General features: G+C 40.9%; 1 protein-coding gene across 3 annotated transcripts; it reads right to left on the bottom strand.

The window, feature by feature from the left end:
* Nucleotides 1–3,499: 3,499 nt before the first annotated feature.
* Nucleotides 3,500–15,951, bottom strand: LOC125004153 (tetraspanin-5). Of its 3 annotated transcripts, none has more exons than XM_047578561.1 (11): nt 15,735–15,951; nt 15,478–15,636; nt 13,037–13,087; nt 10,415–10,561; nt 10,152–10,322; nt 9,902–10,027; nt 8,211–8,258; nt 6,708–6,824; nt 6,564–6,625; nt 5,309–5,362; nt 3,500–5,207 (listed from the first exon to the last, which is right to left on the bottom strand). In XM_047578561.1, exons 2-10 carry the CDS (start codon nt 15,559–15,561, stop codon nt 5,350–5,352), a joined length of 819 nt encoding a protein of 272 aa, XP_047434517.1. In that variant the 5' UTR covers nt 15,562–15,636; nt 15,735–15,951; the 3' UTR covers nt 3,500–5,207; nt 5,309–5,349. The 3 variants fall into 3 exon arrangements, with proteins under 3 accessions (XP_047434517.1, XP_047434515.1, XP_047434516.1); XM_047578559.1 differs by having other exon boundaries at nt 3,500–5,221; nt 15,735–15,950; XM_047578560.1 differs by having other exon boundaries at nt 3,500–5,221; nt 15,478–15,951.
* Nucleotides 15,952–16,246: the final 295 nt, after the last annotated feature.

The following is a 16,246-nucleotide window of genomic DNA, read 5'->3' as shown; positions in this document are numbered from 1 at the left end:
TTTGACAGGACCTTCTCCCATTGACAGATGTGGCAGATGCTGCCGGGTGTCCCCCTTTTTAACGCGGCGGGGCAGCGTCTCCGTCTGCGGACATGTGATCGATTAATCAGTGAAACGGGATCATCTGATCGATTAAATTAATCAAGTGTCTGCTTTTTTTCTTTCTTTCTTTCTTTTTTTTTTTTTTTTTAGCTTTCTAGTACATGTTCCAGCTAGGCAACAAACAAATCATAAAGAAAAATTCATAAATAAATCGTAATCAGCACAAAAGAGCGCTTATATTTACCCAGACGTGGTGCAGAGAGGTCCCCATGTTGGACACCTTTCACCTACTTTCGTCGCGGGATGAACAGGCTTCACTTTGTGTCTTGGTAGGAGGAAATGGGCAGTCTTTACAGCTCACATTACTGAATCTCAGTGGAGCCAAATGTTTGGGTAAACTTCATTTAATCTGTGTAGTAGATGAATTGGACTCGATTACAGCAATGAAACACGCGGGAGCCTCCGATAGTTTAATTGAAATAATAGTAATAGTGTTAAAAGGCGTTTTTGATCTTCGGTCTCTTAATCAGGGTTGGCCCCTGAGAGTCTGCCTCTCTCAACACCCATTTAAATGAATGGCTCCCTTGAGCATTTGCATTAGAAAGACCTCCTTCATGTGGATGACACAGATTAAATGACTCAATCTCAATCTGTTGTGTCATTTGCGTGTGAATTTTCATTTATCTTGATCATCCACATAAAAAGAAAAAACAACCGACATAACTTAAAACCACTCTTCTGTCCAGTCATTTCATTTAAAAAGCTGCCACTTTATAATAAAATGTAAATTATACAATTTTTGCTGGCTCGCAGGGTGTCCAGCTATGAGCATCCCTACCTTGTTTTTCAGTAACACCTTTTACAGAGAATGTGCTTACATCTGTAAAGCGTGAGCAGAACGGCCTACACATCTGCAGCACAGCAGTCAAATAAAAAGGCTGAAGTTTCAAACTGAGCTGTCTCCAGTGAAGGAAAAGTCTCCAACTACTAGAAAGTGCCACTGTCGGTGTGTAATAGATCCACCAGGTCAAACGTAGGCAGCAGCCAGGAGCTGCTGCTGGGCTTCTCCGAATGAGTCAGCGTGTGTCATATATCATCTTTTCCAGATAAAGTATCAAGATTTAAGGTCATGACCTGCAGCATGCTGATTCTCCCTGATTATGTATCAATTTTCAACAGAAAATACTGAAAGGAGAACACTTTAAAATATAGATTTATAGATGTATATTGCTAAAATTAAAGCAACGCCAACGATAGCTGTGGTATTAGTCGCACAGCTGGAGGAAAGTCAGATACACTCCAAACGTACAAACTCAAAGAAGCCGTGTAGCTAAGTTGCAAGAGTAAATCAAGACCATCTTCTGATACAGCTTCAGCTTTACTTTATTTTGGATTTTATATTATTCTATTCGACATTTAATGTCTGGTAAACAGAAACATGATAAATGTTTTTTTGTTTGGTTGTTTGTTGATAAAATCCTAAAACATTTTGGAATTTATTCACAGTGAAGTTCTGTTCTTGTTATGGAAATAAATTATTTGTAGTGATTGAGGGAAATTTACTTTTTACAGTTCTAATTTTACATATTTGATACAGATCACAGCTAATGAGCAACTTGTTTTCCGTGTAAATGAGCTGTGTCCGTGAGTGTCCACACGAAGCATGTTGACATTAAGAGTAATACCTAGAACCTTAAAAAACAAGGCTACAACATGCTAAAATCCAAACGATCTCTTCTACCATGCACGCAAGCATGAATCAGTCATATTAAATCCGTCGCAGCTGAAATCTAGACTCAGATCATTATTTGATGTATTAGCATCACAGTAATCCGCAGTATGAGCTCTGGCCATGGCCACATCACACCCACAAGGGATCATGCATTACATTTGGACGATATAATCAGCTGAGAGCGAAGAAGTGATCTCACCGAGCTCTTCCAAAAGCCTTTCAGAGGTAAAACCAGCCGTCATTTAGCTGAGCTTGTTTCACTGTGCTACTCATGTGTTATTGTAATAACGTTTTAACCATTACGAAGGCCGCCCATTCACAAGGACTTTCAACTAGTGAAATGTGTTGAAACACAAACAGGAAATACAATGAAGCATGAGCTTTATCTCTCTACAGTCTGTGATGATGTTCTCTGGTCACACCACGACCAAAGAGGATAAGTCATACTGTTGTTTTTCTTCTAAAATAAACACCTTTCACACCACGATTACCAGCTCACACACACACACACACACATTTCCTTCGAAACATAGATAATTTGTGATACCCAGCTTTGATAAGTGTACCTGTTTGCTGCCTTATCGGGGAACGATTGCAAACTTATGACCTGACCTTTGGCCGGGTGCCGCTGTGCTACTTTTAGTCCGTTAGTAGAAAGAAGAAAACAACAGAACACTGACCCCACTGATATAATCAACATTCCTCTCAAACGCACTCCGCGATACTTGAACTTCCACTGCAACATAGCTGGAGTTTTAATCACATAACACATGTAGCCTCTGACCAGCACACTTTAGCTGCTGTCCACTGTCCATCGCTAACGTTCAAAGCTGATTTTAAAATGTTATTGTCAACTTCAAGAGCCGTTCACAGTCCTACTCTGTCCACTGACCTCTTGACCTTTAAAACTGAACCAAGATAAAGGTCAAATGTCATTGACCATGAAAAACTGATATTTACGTATAATCTTATAGTATATGAATTAATAAATTGTTGTTTCTCTTATTAGCCACTTGATTTAGCTTGCACAAGAAGTATACCAAACATTTTCTAATTCTGACACTATATAACGCTGTTGGGTAACAAATAATGACGTTCTAGTATGGGGTACTTGTGAGTGTCTTTTGAGGGCATAAATAATAAATTATTATATCATTACAGCTGTCTCTTATTCTACTATCCATCTGGAACTGTTTAGGATAATAAGAGGGAAAAGTCTGCCTCCAATCCCGTTCACTGGTCAACCATGACTTTGCTTAAAACAAAGTAAGACACAGTAACATTTGTTTCAAACACTAGATGGTGGTAGTGAGTCACCTTTTCTCCCTTGATAGCAGGAGAGAATTTATCTGCAGCACCAGAACTACTTTAATATTCATCATCCCCAGCATGTTCATTTAATAACAAGAGATCTCAGCAGGGGAACCGTAAGATGTTCTTCTTTTTTTTTTGAGAATTATTAGTGATGATCTACACATTTCTAAGCAAGCAGTTAGATTTAAGTTAGACAAAATAACAAAACTGCAAGCTTTCTGCTGGCCTAGTCAAAAGGGGAGTGACTGGAAAGTCAGTTTCTTTTCTAGTATTTTACTGACATTATATAAGATTGAGTGAGAGAAATCTTCACTTACAGCTGCAAGTTATTATCGTGAAATGTATAAGAGACTTGTAAAACGAGCGCCTCGCGGCGCTCTACAGCCGATATAAAATACACACAGACCAGTGTACAAAGGACCACATTTATTCGGCTATATATTTACATCTTTTCACAATCCCGCTATTTACAAAAAGAATCAGCAACACGCAATAAAACCAAAGTATAGTCATAATCAGGAGAATGTAGAAATCACAAATATGGCACTAAGTGGTAGGAAAAAGTGTGATCAGCAAACACAGACAATCATATGAAGCTGTAAGTGGAAAATAATAATAATAATAATAATAATAAAAAAGGACATTAGACACCATCTCTGCTTTATAACATTTACCATATGTGTTTTTTATATATATATATATATATTTTTTTTTTAAAAAACAGAAATGTTTCATGTCCTTTTGTCTGAGGGTGAAGGCTGCAGGAGAATCGACAGCAAAGGAAAATGCTCTGCAAAACCTGCTGTAACTTTACACTGTTTTCACATAAAATGTTGGTTTGTACCAAAAAGTAAATTACATGTATAGGTTTTATGATGTGGCCTAATATCAGTGTGAGATTATGCTGGTTGCTGAGTCTGTGCGCTCCGCTTTCAAGTACTGTAAAGAATGAAGGCTAGAAAACATATCCAGGTTCAAGCATCAAGCAGTATCTGTACGCCCTTTCATTGTGACCCTCAGAAAATAGTTTGTGTCCCCACTTCCAGTGAAAAATTACAGACGTAAACAGAAAAGAAATAAACAGCAAAGGCATCAAAGAAACACACTGGCAACAATTAGAGGAAAATGAATTATTAAAAAGTTTCTGTCAAGTGGCTTTTGGACGAAGTATCTAACAATTACAGAGCACCATGAAGTTGCAGATGCATTTTTTTATTATCATTTTTTTAATGGAAAGTGCTCCCTCCAGTGGTCGCTGCTTGAGTAAAATAACAGTCTGCCATGACAAAAGCGGAGTGGCTTCAATGAGCTTCATCTCTCCTTTACGAATATTAAAGTGCTTAAGGCTCAGTTTGGATTAGACGCCACATCTTTTCTTTTCTCCCAAGAGATTTTTTTTTTTGAGGTCATTCAAACTTGCAAGGTGACCGAAGCCCGAAGCCTGCCACATCCATTGCGTCTCTTCAAAATACTACATGTTACTATACTCCCAAAAACTGTATGTATCTAGTGTGATCATCTCACAGATGTAAATAAAATCTAAAGTTAATCCTTCGTAGCTTTAAGCAGAATTCATTACACATTCAACAAAGTGCTAACCAGCCGATTCACTCCAAACTAGTGCCTACTTTACAAATAGTTCAAAATACTTAATGAAATACAGTTAGTGGAGCCAATGTCCTGTCAGGAGACAATAGGCATGCAGTGCATTTCCAGAATCATTTTATCTTTGTACACACCCCTTACGTGCAGCTGTTAAGAACTGCAGCTGTGCGGCATAAAAAAACAAAAAAACTAAAAAAAACAAGGCCCATATTTGTAAATGAAGCACTGCCTCAGAGAAAACGCTAAATCTACCTTCATTTGCCCGGAGGACAAGAATTAAGTTTCCCTCCACACAGCCACTTACAATACTGTCACAAATTTCTTTTGCATGTTAGTTCATATCGTACGAGAGCTACACTACATTTCAGCGGCTTCAGTGCTTCATTTAAAATACGGCGACTTTAAAAAATAATTCTAAATGTATTATTTACATATGGACGAGGCTTTTCATACTAGATACGTTTAGCTGATTAATTCATGTTCCCTTCGCTGCTGGAGTCCTCACCGCAGAGTCCTCACTGCAGAGTCCTGGGGCAAAAGTAAAAGAAAAAATATGTGGGTTTATAAATGGTTTGTACTGCAGCAGATTGACTGATGAAATCTGTGAGTGTTTACCTGGCACACCCTTCTTGGCTTTGAAAAGTCAGCGGAAGCTCTTAGGTAAACAAACTGCACGGAAAGAGATCAGATTGAAGAACAGGTGCAATATAATCAAGACATTGGATGCATAAATGTAACAAGACTTGCTAAGTGCTCTGACGTTTGTGACCATAGACTGTATATAAATATGGACAATGCATGTCCACTTCCTCACACTGGCCAAACTGAAATAAGTTTCCCAGGCAGCACCATGTTGCGACTTTTGATCTTACTTCCACCAGTTAAATGTTGGATATATACACAGCACAAATTTATTTATTTAGACGGGGCCGCTTTACGGTTGGCATGGCAACTGATATTCATCATGCAGCCACATCTTGTTTCTATAACAATAATAACTGTTCTTGACAGAATAATTACTTGACGTGTATTTTAGTTTGGCCCAAGTCCCATCCACTAACATGGAGGAGGTTCAGCTTATTATGATCTAAACTGCAGCCAGAAACCTACTTTTCAGGAGCAGTTCCAACTTTATGCATCTTTATTTACAGTCTATGGTTGTGACACATCACGACCGATGACTGTTGTGGCGTGGTGTGTCCACCACTCTCGTCAGACCCCTGTTGCAGGCTTCTACGGCTGATTCAACATGTTGCACTGCTGAACAAGTCAGTGAGAGAGACCGATCTGATATGTGGGCGCCTGCTGATAATCGTTGTGGTGTGTTCAAGACCAGACACAGGCGACGTCCCTGTCGGCCTCCATTGCTGGTACTTCTTTAATGCCGGCTTGGTAAAGTTGAGGTTTCTGTCTCAGCTTTAAATACAAGGAATCTGCTCCCCGATAAATGCTAACATCAGCATGGCAGCATGTTAATGTTTAAAAGGTTTTCCACCGTATTAAGCGTGACACAAAATACTTTGCTTTGAATTTCATTTCATGCTAGGGCCCAACATAACTATGAAAACTGTGGTTCTCTGGAAGCAAAACATTAATCTGCTGGTGGCACGACAGGAAAACCCAGTTGATCACAACGTCAACAGGACTTTGTCTTTAGGGCTAACGTGTCCGTATCACATTTTATGACAAACCAGCTGTCAAGGCTTTTCCCATAAAACAAACCACCAGTGCCACTCTAGAGCTCCACCCCTGCATACACCAAGCACACTCCAACCCCTAGGCAAGTAATTTACATATAATTTTTATCCATTTCAGATAATTACAAGCACAAATTAATTTGCTCTCGTGTGAATGATCCCTTGCTACCTACCAGCTTTCTCTCACGGCTTCAATGTCGCTCACGAGATTCTGCGCTAAACAGATGCCAAAAATCTAAAAGCAGAAATGAAAATGTTGATTAAAAAAAAATAACAGCAACCACAACGAAAGATTAATTATTCACGTAGCTACTCGCCTGCAAGAGTGCGATTCCAATAAAGATGCCCGCCACCACCGTCAGGTTGTCTTGAAGCCACTTCTCAAACTGTGGGACGCAGCCTTTTATGTAGATGAAGGTCCTCTGCTCAGAGTCCTGACCCAACACATGTGGACAGAGCGGTATAACACACAGAAAACCAAATTAACAAATTCAGTAGTGCGAGAGTGATTTGTAGGATTAACCAGTAATGAAAATAAACTACTCTTTAGTATTAATATACTGTACTGTATCACTCAGTGCGTTTACATTCAGAGCTTAATCTAGCTATGCTCACAATTCTCAGTACAGTCCTTGTCCCAGTTTACATGCAGCGCAAGAAAATCGAATAACTGTTCTCCTCTTCCACACAAGGTGGTGATACATGTCTTTTCAGCGGGATAATACCACATTAATACGGCCCGATTTCCGGGTGACCTAATACGTGATATAATAAACAAGAGTCGTTCATGCGGCGGACCAGCATTTCAAACAACAACCAGGCGGATAATACTAGATTTTTTTAATCTCGTACGTAAAGTTTGCTCTACTTCTGGTGCAGGTAAATTCTGCGCTATCCCTCATCAGTTCTTCTAACGGCTCCGTTTCGCTTCTTCTTCTGCGACTGGCTATCTTGGACATTTTTGTTCCGGGGTCACACGCCAACGCAGTGGTCGTGGAGCATACGCACACGTGTTATCCGATGAAAATTCCAATCTCATTATCTGGGCGCCTCAATCGGATAATGAGAACTCCCATTTTAATCGGAGTAACATGTTTACATGCACTTAATTCCCCTGTTATAGTCCGATTAAGGCAATAATTCGTTATTTCACGTGCATGTAAACACACTCAGTGGCTCTATACTCCAGCTATGCCCACAATTATAAAATACAGAATGGACATTTTAGCTTTTACTCTGACCATCTTTTAAAATGCAGTCATGTCTGAATTTCCTTTGCTTTGCTTTTCTTTTTAACAGTAGCTCATGATTTCGTGCTTTTCATCTTGGGGTTCTCCACAAAAGTCCTTTACGAAACGAAATCCCTGCAATCTGACGTTACTTGGTTGTTAACACACACTCAGCTCTCTGTTTTTCCGCTCCAACTCTTGTTAAAACTGCTCCACTCTGGCTCACATGTGAAGCCAGGGAAACAAACAGAACCTTTTCCTTACATTATGCTACTGTGGAGTAGGGCCAAAGCTAATGATGGGGGAGGGGGTTCAATTCCCGTTGCATTGCTGCCGCATGAGTAATACCACTCGGCCTGAAGTGCTGATGGAGAGCCAGCTGCTGTGTTTCTAGTAAGTGAGGGGTGGGGAAACACACTGACAGAGGAATATTGTAACTAGGGTGGAGAACCTGATGATCTCATGCAGCCAAACAAACCAACTTGAAGCAAAAAAAAAAAAAAAGCCAGTGAAGTTCACACTTTCTACTCTTCGTACACTTTTACATCCCTCGTCAGCTTTTGAATGAGTCTTGTTTCCTTCCCAGCTTACCGTTTTTGCTCGAATGTCGTATCCACACTGAGTGTTAATGACGTCTTCCTGTGGAGAGAAAATGACATTTGTACTGACTTAATATCAAATTATCTGGCGGTTTCTCTTGGCTTTAATATCAATAATATTTATGTCTCGACTCTTTTTGTTAATGTTTAGACCGTGTTTACTTTCTAGATGTTTGTGTCTTAGTCAGCAGCACCTCCAGTGCTCCAGTGTCAACCACCAACTGCACACATGTAGTGTGGCTTTCTGCCTCGAGAGCAGGAACTTTAACTTGAGTCAGATTTAACTCACAGACGATGTGAATTAATGTTTGACTACTCTACTCAACATTTGTGAGACTGTAAAATTTTCACGGAATCAGGAAACACAATTGTGACTGAGCCAATGGTCCACTGATGGACATATTGTGACATTCTACCTTTTGCATATATAAACACCAATCAGCCACATGATTATAACCACTGAGAGGACACAGCCTGACACACACAAATTCACTAGATCCCAAACTGATCGAGTATCTGTGGGATGATCCACAGAGACCCCTCCCCTCAACCCATAGGACCCAAAGACCCCCACTAACAACATCCTGTTACCAGACACCACAGGACACCCTCAGAAGACCCATGTTCATCCTCTGATGGGTCCCAACATATTTGGAGGCACAGAGGAGACCTACACAATATTAGGAGGAAGGTGGTCATAATGTTATGCCTGATCAGTGCAGATAGGTATGTTTAAGACTCACTGAAATGAAGGGGTGAATTAATGTGTCTTAGGAAGCTATAGGATTGCTATTTGGGCATGATACTTGTATATACTGTGTGGTATACATTTGTGAAATCTTCTGTCTTCTGTTATGTCTTTGGTTGGATCACATGCCATTAGGGCTAAGAGTCACAAACAGAAAGTTCCACACAGAAAGCAGAGAGAGATCAATGCACATACTGTCTGTTTCTTTCATTCTTTTTATACTACAACTATATATATATATATGTATGTGTATATATATATATATATTTAAAAAATGCCTCGGTTATGTAACTTCTTAACAGAATGGAAATGTGCTGATGACGTTTTAAGACTTGCCTGTGAGACACCGCCCTGTAAATGTTAAATTCTTAAGGCTCTGACTGAAAAGGTTTCAGTGTAGTTGAGCCTCATGTGATGCCTCTTGGAACACCACACGCTATTCAATGGCGACTTCATACCCTCCGCTAATTGTTATGAAATGAGACCTTTGAACAGCATGGGTCCCGTCAGTTTGGCTAAAGCAGAGGGCAGTGACTGTTGTGAACTGTGAGCAAAGGTTTTAGTATTTATAGGATTTATCTGCCAAAAAAAACGCCTCGATCTAAATCTCCTCCCATCCGTTTTGAGACATTGCTGTCCTGGCAGGGACAGGGAGGACTAAACCCTGAGGCCTGAACGTCCTGTTGGAAGCCAGCCATGACAGTTGACAGCATCAGGCAGCCTTCTGGAGGACACAGATAACCACACTCTACGTCACGAGGTCCTTCACAATTTCCTCACCAACCGCCAGCAAGTCTGAAGTTTTCCACATGTTACAAACTGATTTATGCAGTTTAAAGTCCATCTCCAAGACACAGAATTACCAAATTACAGGCTTTGACTTGTTACACTTTACTATAATGTGAGTGAACGGGCTGTGAAAGATTGAGACGTACCGCTGGATCTTTGGTGCAGCAAGAAAAAGGGACACCGCATTTCTCACGACTCGGGTTCGAATCGGTGCAGTTGAAGTAGATGTTCAAATTCCAGTCGTCGGCTCCAAAAGCTCCACAACACTCCCACTACAAGGTTAAATAGACATATATGTCAACAATGTCCCACAGGAATGAAAGGCCGTGACTACCACAAGGTAAAAACAACACTGGAGCGAAATCAGTACATTGGATAAAGAAACACAGGACTCACATATTCCTGGGTGAAGTCTATCAGGTTCTGCAGATCAATGTCATCTCTGTAGGCGCGAATGTTGTTGTTAATGAAAAAGTTGAGCTGGTCCTTGATCCAGTCTTTGAAGACAAAGGCCAGGACTCCAGCAGTCAGCTCCAGAAAGAAGATAATACCCAGGAACACAGAGAACTGAAATACAAAAACATTCACAAGGCTATGAGTCTAACAAATCTTTATTATGAGACAGCGTAAGTCAGAGAAATCTCCTCGGGGGAACGTACAAACTTCAGCAGGAAAGAGTTTTCTCGCAGCGCTCCGATGCAACCAGCAAACCCGAGGATGAACATCACACCCCCCACCACGAGGAAGAGCCACACAGGGTCGAAGCCCCCCAGGTCAGTGATGGACGAGATGTTGGAGAGAACACCCTGGAAGCAAAAGAGATTGAGAGCCAGGAGTTAAAAGGGTGAATTCATTCAAAAACCACCCACTAAATCCAACTGCTCTTACATAAAGGGTTCTTTCGGTATGTTGCATATATCAAAGCTGCTTCAGTCTTTGGTAGTGTAACTGAAAAACGTACACAACATACATATACATTTATTTAGTGAAACATCAGAACTGTTTTTGGTTTTGCTTTAAGAGATGGTATTTAGTTAGATTAGCACTTAAACAACTGGCTCTGTTGTAGCATTAAATCTAAAACTCAGTGATTCACAAGATTTTTTTTCCCTCAAGTCTAAGCTGGTTGCCAAAAAAGCACTCCAGACCCCAAAAAGAGCCCAACACATAACACTTTAACAGCCCACAACATGTAAACTGATGAACTTTAGAGATACTGGCAGATGGATTCGGTCACCTCTAGAGAGATCCAGGACGGCCGCCTTTACAAGTTCAGATTTTGAGCTAAGCTAACGGGCTAACATACGCACATACAGTACAGTCTGTACCTCGGCCAAAAAAAAGTAAAACTGCAACTAACACGGTCGTTCTGTGCTAGCATGAAAGGAAATACTTCTCCATGCAGGTGGAAGAATTTGGTGTTTGTCATTCAGAATGCGAAAGTGAAATAGTTGCGACCTGTTCACCCCTACCATGTCTTTTACGGGCTCTGCTCCAACAGGTTCAATCGACTCTAATGTGTCAGTTATGCTTCTGAGTCAATTTGGTGATGTAGCTGCAGAGACAGCCCAGACCCCACCCAGAACCTAATGTCCCAGAAATGTAACTATGTACGACGCAGACCACAACAGCTGTGATTGGTGAGCGTGTTTCCACTTTAGTATTTTTGGCTGCTTCTCCATCTTCGCAATGTTCTAATTGCAATGCAATTTTGGATCAACAGAAATGACACTCTAAAGAAATATTGTCTGTGTCCAAAAGCACGCCATTTTGTAGTGGTGTCTGAAACCTTAGCGATAAAATTCCCAAATTTCCCATAAAGCATTGTGTAAAGTAGTGACCATCCAATGGTCACTCAATGGGCGGTGGATGTCCCATCATGTCTCTAGCGGCGCCACCATTAGTGAGACACATTTAGAAGTTTTGTGACGAAAATATAAAACTTTTTTTGAACATTATTTTATTTTTCATTTCATGAACATCACACATATTTGTTTACAAAATCATCACATTTTAGTAATGTGTCAATTATAATGGGATAACCAGGGAGCCGCAGCAGTCTGACACATAATGATGGGACAGCAGTGACGCCATTAACTGCGCATCTAACGATGATACCTGTAGTGCCCGAAAGCTGTTGGGATTGATCTCACTATACAGGTCACCCATACATACCCCTACAAGTGAATGATTTCGGACATTTGTACAACTCGTCTTCAGCAAAATCTTGGCCAAAGTTTCAGTCACCATTTTTAAATGTGGAGCAGGAAACAGAAACAAAAATGAGCCCGACTGTCAAAAAAACGCACAGCGCCACTTAGCGTTTGGGAGCTGTTGTAACAGACTGACGAGTGCACAAGTATTAATGCTTCTCACCAGCGTAGGTAACTTGTGTCTATTCTTACAGAGGCATAAACCGCACTTCAAGCCTCGTGGCTCCAACTAAGGCCAACAGTGATTGTTAGGTGTCAGGAGTGGAAGGTTTGTTTGTGTGTCTCTCCCTGTTATCCCTCTTTTCCTGCAGGTGGATGTTGGAAGATCGGCCGCCACCTGTGAGCTCCAGAATGAGGCCGTGTTGACTCACTCCCCTCGCCAGCTGGCCAATCAGAGAGCGGAGGAAGCAATTTAAAGGCCTCCAACTCCCTGTTATCCCTCTCTTGCCTCTTGCCTCCTGCTTGTTGGACCCTGCTCTTGGTTGAGTTGTACTCTCTGTATTTTAAAGGTTTGTGGTGGGGAGGTAGAGCCCAGGTAAGGCCGGGGTATCCACTGTGCACTCACATAGTTTGCCACATTAGTTAATGGGTTGATGTCACCAATGTACGTTTTGTTTAAGTCCAGTTGTACAGAAGACAGGCAGGCATTGTGTTTCTTTTGTTTTTCATATCAGAAAACGATAAGCCAGGCCGTTTTTGTGTTATGCTTTGTTACCTTTGTTTGGCACAACCCCTCACAGCTCTTCTAAGAAATTCTACAGAAATGCTCTATAGTGAAAGTCAAGAGGCTCTCGCTAGTCTGTCTGTTTTTTTTTGTGGGGTTTTTTTCACCCTCAGTGCTGAGAGTACAATGAATGAATCTGTGAAATACATCAGATCCATTGTTCATGAGGGCGTCCCGCAGGAAATCATGACATTCCTTTCTGATTCAGTAAAGCCACTGGGACTGTCTCATACAGACAAACGGGTGTTGATCAAAAACGGTGAATGTAAAATGATTAGGATGGAAAAAATGTTAATTAATGCAACCTTGCATCCCGCCCTGTAGATGTTCTTTACAAAACCCACCTTTTCGCTCCATGCCCACAACCCGATGCCGAGGAACGCCACTCCAAGGAACTGAGAGAGAGAAGGAGAATAAGGGAGAAGGATTATTTTACTGTGACTGCAGCATGTAGTCATCATGCACAAGCAAACAGAGAGAAACCACAGAGAGTTTCCTGGCAGTCGTCCATTACTTAAAATTACTCATCTCAGTCTGCAGAATTCACAGGAGGCTCCAACATTAGACAGTACCTTCAAACAGCCTGCGATTATACAACTGTACACGTTTCCACCTACAGTGTAAAAGTTCAAGGATTTAAAAAGAAAAAAAAAAGGAAGGAACCAGTGCACTGGTGGAATCGTTCTTCGGCTGGCTGACGGCCTTGTGTTATTATTTTAATTAACTTTAATATAACATTACATGGTAGTCTGTGTGTGATGCTTTGTGGATTGATCTTCAAACTATATTTTAATGAAGCTACTACTGTCATTGTTATTTGATGTGCAAATACAATAATTAGACGTTTCATTCAAGTCATTCATAACGAGAATGTACTGATCATGTGTTTGCACTTTAATAACGACTTCGGTCTTTTGATAAAACTCTCATCTGCTGATTAAATTACGGACACAAAATCTATTTTCCCACCGAGCACAAGTCAGGCTAGTTATATAATCAGTGTGTTGATGCTGTGGCGCTCCAGATTTAGACAGTCTAGACACTAACTAACGTTATTTTGTTTTAACACTTTAAAATTCAGAAATTCAAAAAAAAAAAAAAAAAAAGATAAGTGGGATCAGAATTTGTCCAAAAGATGTTTGTCCGAACAAGAATAAAACTGCTCCACATGACTTTTAAGACTACCTAGAGCCGTGCTAACATGAAGTAAACAAATAACGATGCTATTACTTTTAACAAGAGATCCCTTCACCAACTGGAGATACGAGGACTTTCCTGATTTACTATTTTGAGTGGTTTATGTATGAGACAGATGTCCATAAAGAAAGGAGGAGCAGATGTTTCTGACATGACCAACTTCCCCTCGTGATAAATGGACGTGAGGGGTTCAGAGAGGTCAGCGGCTGCACGGCCCGCTGAGAGCATCTGCAGAGCCACAAACGCGCTGCAGCCATTAGTGGCTTACAAACCATGTCAGAACATAGACCCACGGGTCCTTGAGGACATTCTGATGACTCAGCTTTTATTTTTTAAATGGCATAAATATTAAAAAAATATATATTATTTGCTTCTTGCTGGCTCACTCTCTACCGCACTTTTAAGTTCTTAAAGGATTATCTTATCCGATTAATAGCATCATCAACATTAGAAGCACCTGTACTTTTCCTGTGAGGACAAGACAAAACGTCCTCTGTGAAAAACATTTACTGGGGCAAAGCTGAAAATAAATAAGCAGGACTCCTTTCATTTGCTGGATTAGCACAAAACAGATGTTCCCATTAAGTGATTTTATCCATTAATTAACAAAGAGGCTGCATTGAATAATAAATTCTCATGATCTGCAAACTATTTAAAAAAGTCGACCGTTTCCTGGTGCTGTGAAAATAGAAAATGTTTTTTTTTTTCCCCCTTTTTACTGTTGGTTCTGTCATCAAGACTAAACGCTTTATCACTTCACTGAATAATAACTGTTAGGACAATCACTAATAAAATGAAAATAACTGCAGGCCTTGTCCCTAACAGACCTGCAGAAAGCCAAATATTTTCAAGACTGATTAATGAGCCAGTTATGTTTTCCAGGCATTGCCTCAAGCCTCAGTTTAATCACTAGATGTAGTAAATATCACATTTAAAAAACGACAGGATTTATCGCCTGCAAAAGGTAATTGCATTCATGACAGATTAGCTATTTATTGGTGTTTCCCAAAAAGGACATCTTGATTCACCATGACCAAAGATCTCAATGCTCAGTTTGATTTACATGTAGTGAATATTCCCCTTTGGACACACACGGCACCGCTGTCAGTGTTTGTCCTCAGTAAGCATCCTTCCTGGTATTGTTTCAACCTGGAATCTGGAGGCCCAAAGTGTATAAGAGAAGGAGTTTGTTTTCCTGCGGTTCCCCTCGGCACATTACGACCAGAGGCGATGGGAGCGCTAACTACAGCTGCAATAACACGGTCTGAAACGCACGAAGGTGGCAGGATGTAAACAAGGGGACGAAGAAAGCCCTCCACCATCAGAGCTCCCTCTCACTCCGCGCCGCTGAGCCCACAAAAACAAAAGCCGAGTGGCGACAGAGGGAGCAAGTGCACGGGAGCAGGGCGCGTAATGCGGGGATGAAACCGTCATCTGTGTCCTGCACAAAAAAAAACATACACAAATACAAAAAAACGCAGCGAGAAAACCAACAGCACGGACAGCTGGTTGCTCTTGAAACGGAATAAACATGTTAGCGGAGGACGCCAGGCCCGAGGCAGAAACAAAAAGCAAACAGGGGACTTACCCAGAATATGATGTTGAATCCGAAAATGAAATACTTGATGCAGCAGCTCACTTCATGAGCCTTGAAATGTTTCCCGGAGATCATTTGGATGGATTTTGTGTTAGACGCCGTCCGCAGTGAGAAGGGGAATCACATCTATGATCTCTTATGTATCACAGCCTGATGGTGGAAACACCCTTTTTATTATTATTATATATATATATTTATTATTCTTAATAAAAAAAAGGGCTCGACAAACGCGCCGTCAGTTGTTTTACCGTCTAATTATAGACATCATCCTGAATCTCTTTTGGCAAAAAGGCGCTTGGAGCCACCGAGCAGCGTCAGTTCCGTCGACGTCCCCCCGTAGACGAAAATGTATATCCGACACGGATCTGCGAAGGTGTAACGGTGAAATACATCCACTGAAGTCAACCGGATTAAAACCGATGGTCTTCTATCTGACCCATAATCTAGACATGGCTGTGGTTTGATTGGCACGTGCGTGACGGGCCAATGAAAAGCTTTATTGGTCCGGGGAGGCGGGACTTCCTCCAGCAGAGCGTCTGCCTCCTAAGGCAGTGAAACAAGATAACGAACCGGAGAGACGATCATTTATTTATCACTCAATAATTAATGGAAGAAACGTCTATCGATTTTAAACCGCATTACGTGCATTAGTGTTCAGTATTTAAAACATTGGTTTGATGTTGAATAAATAATCAACAAATAATTACCAGCCAGGACAATAAAAGAAAAAACTGTTTATTGCAAACCATTAAATCATTTA

Source organism: Mugil cephalus, chromosome 2 (genome assembly GCF_022458985.1).
Source record: "Mugil cephalus isolate CIBA_MC_2020 chromosome 2, CIBA_Mcephalus_1.1, whole genome shotgun sequence".
Lineage (NCBI taxonomy): Eukaryota > Metazoa > Chordata > Actinopteri > Mugiliformes > Mugilidae > Mugil > Mugil cephalus.
Note: the sequence above shows the minus strand (reverse complement) of the source record. Positions and strands in the feature narration are given on the sequence as shown.

Bases quoted from the DNA above. Each gene is read 5' to 3' on its own strand.
- LOC125004153 (XM_047578560.1), bottom strand. From the start codon at position 15,561: ATGATCTCCGGGAAACATTTCAAGGCTCATGAAGTGAGCTGCTGCATC. The intron at 10,562-13,036 runs GTGGGTTTTGTA...TTTTGCTTCCAG, and splicing joins TGTGGGCATGGAGCGAAAAG to GGTGTTCTCTCCAACATCTC. The intron at 6,626-6,707 runs GCGAGTAGCTAC...TTCTGCTTTTAG, and splicing joins TTGGAATCGCACTCTTGCAG to ATTTTTGGCATCTGTTTAGC.